Genomic DNA, 1,371 nt, shown 5'->3' with positions numbered 1-1,371 from the left:
CACGGCCGGCCCTTCGCCGCAGACGTGGCTGGGGTCTGCGGGCTGGGCCTGAACTGCCACCTCCCCCAGGTCTGCGTGGATAGCGCATGTCAGGTCCTGGGCAGAGTGGTGCGGCCAGGCCCAGGGGGTCCCCTCCAGAGGACGCTCCTGGGTGTCCTGCTGGCCCTGGTCCTGCTCGTGGCTCTCCTGGCCATTGCACTGGTCTTCAACTACCGGAGGAGGAAGCAGCTGGGTGAGCTCCCCACCCACGCCCGGCCGACTCAGCCGCCACCTCCACCATGGCATCCCCCAGCCCCTGTCCCCTGTCGGCCCAGGCTGGGGTCTGCCCACACCTCCTGGGTAGGGGTCGGCCTCCAGGAGCGGGGCGAGGCTGCCTACCAGGGCTCTTCTTCCACAGCCTTCTCTCCGAACCTGGACGACCTGGCTTCTCTGGACCACAGCCCCGGGGGCCTGCCTCTGTCTCTGTTCCAGGCAGGCTCTGACTACAGACATGGCCCTGGTGAGACGGGGCCCTCCGCAGCCGGGGCCAGCGCCCTGCCCCTCCCGCCCCTCACTCCCTCTCCTCCGCAGCCTCTCCCGCCGGGGACGGTCTGGATGCCACCTGTCGGGGCCACAGAGCGTCCTTCTCAGACAGCGGGGACGGGTCCTGTGTCCCGCTGCTTCGGACAAAGTCCATCCAGCTTGGGGATCTGGACCCCGTGCTCCTGGCCGAGGTCAAGGATGTGCTGATTCCCCATGAGCGTGTCATCACCCACAGTGACCGAGTCATTGGCAAAGGTGTGGGGCCGGGCCAGGGGGGCTGTGACGTGACACAGGCTCAGGGGACAGTTGGGCAGGACTGTCGCCTTCTCACCTTCCTGTGTGACCTTGGGCACACCAGGGAGCCTCTCTGAGCCTCCAGCAGCTCTTCTGTGGGGTAGGAATTAGTTTGTTTTCCGTGGGTTCTGGTGCAGCTCAGGCGGGCTGGGCGGCTGCAGGCTGTGCCGTGGTGCAGCTGCTGCTTGTGTTTAACGCCAGTCGGTGCTCTGGGGTCTGGTCGCCGCGAGAGGGTGTGGTGTGGGCCCTGGGCGCTGGGCCCCTCTCACCACCTCCCCTCACCAGGCCACTTCGGGGTTGTCTACCACGGAGAGTACATAGACGAGGCCCAGAATCGAATCCACTGTGCCATCAAGTCACTGAATCGTAAGTGGGGCAGAGGCTGGGCGGTCCCGGTCCCTGCTGTGTTCCCCCCTCGCTGGGGGACCCTGAGCGGGAGACCCTTCCCCTCCTGTCCCCGTCGGCCTGACTCGCTGCCCCGCAGGCATCACGGAGGTGCAGGAGGTGGAGGCCTTCCTGCGCGAGGGGCTGCTCATGCGCGACCTGCACCACCCT

At 67.2% G+C, this 1,371-nt stretch overlaps 1 protein-coding gene across 1 annotated transcript in view; it reads left to right on the top strand.

Moving 5' to 3' along the window:
• Window positions 1–1,371, top strand: part of MST1R (macrophage stimulating 1 receptor) — a gene marked incomplete at its 5' end in the record, with an annotated part of 11,146 nt that overhangs the window by 6,023 nt on the left and 3,752 nt on the right. Inside the window, 5 exon segments of the mRNA XM_014539001.1 lie at window positions 41–232; window positions 398–499; window positions 571–777; window positions 1,102–1,182; window positions 1,301–1,371. The exon segment at window positions 1,301–1,371 is cut by the window's right edge and continues 16 nt beyond it. Coding sequence (XP_014394487.1) covers window positions 41–232; window positions 398–499; window positions 571–777; window positions 1,102–1,182; window positions 1,301–1,371 — 653 coding nt within the window.

The sequence above is a fragment of the Myotis brandtii genome, unplaced genomic scaffold, assembly GCF_000412655.1.
Source record: "Myotis brandtii unplaced genomic scaffold, ASM41265v1 scaffold207, whole genome shotgun sequence".
NCBI lineage: Eukaryota > Metazoa > Chordata > Mammalia > Chiroptera > Vespertilionidae > Myotis > Myotis brandtii.
The sequence above is the reverse complement of the archived record's forward strand: the minus strand, read 5'-3'. Positions and strand labels throughout refer to the sequence as shown.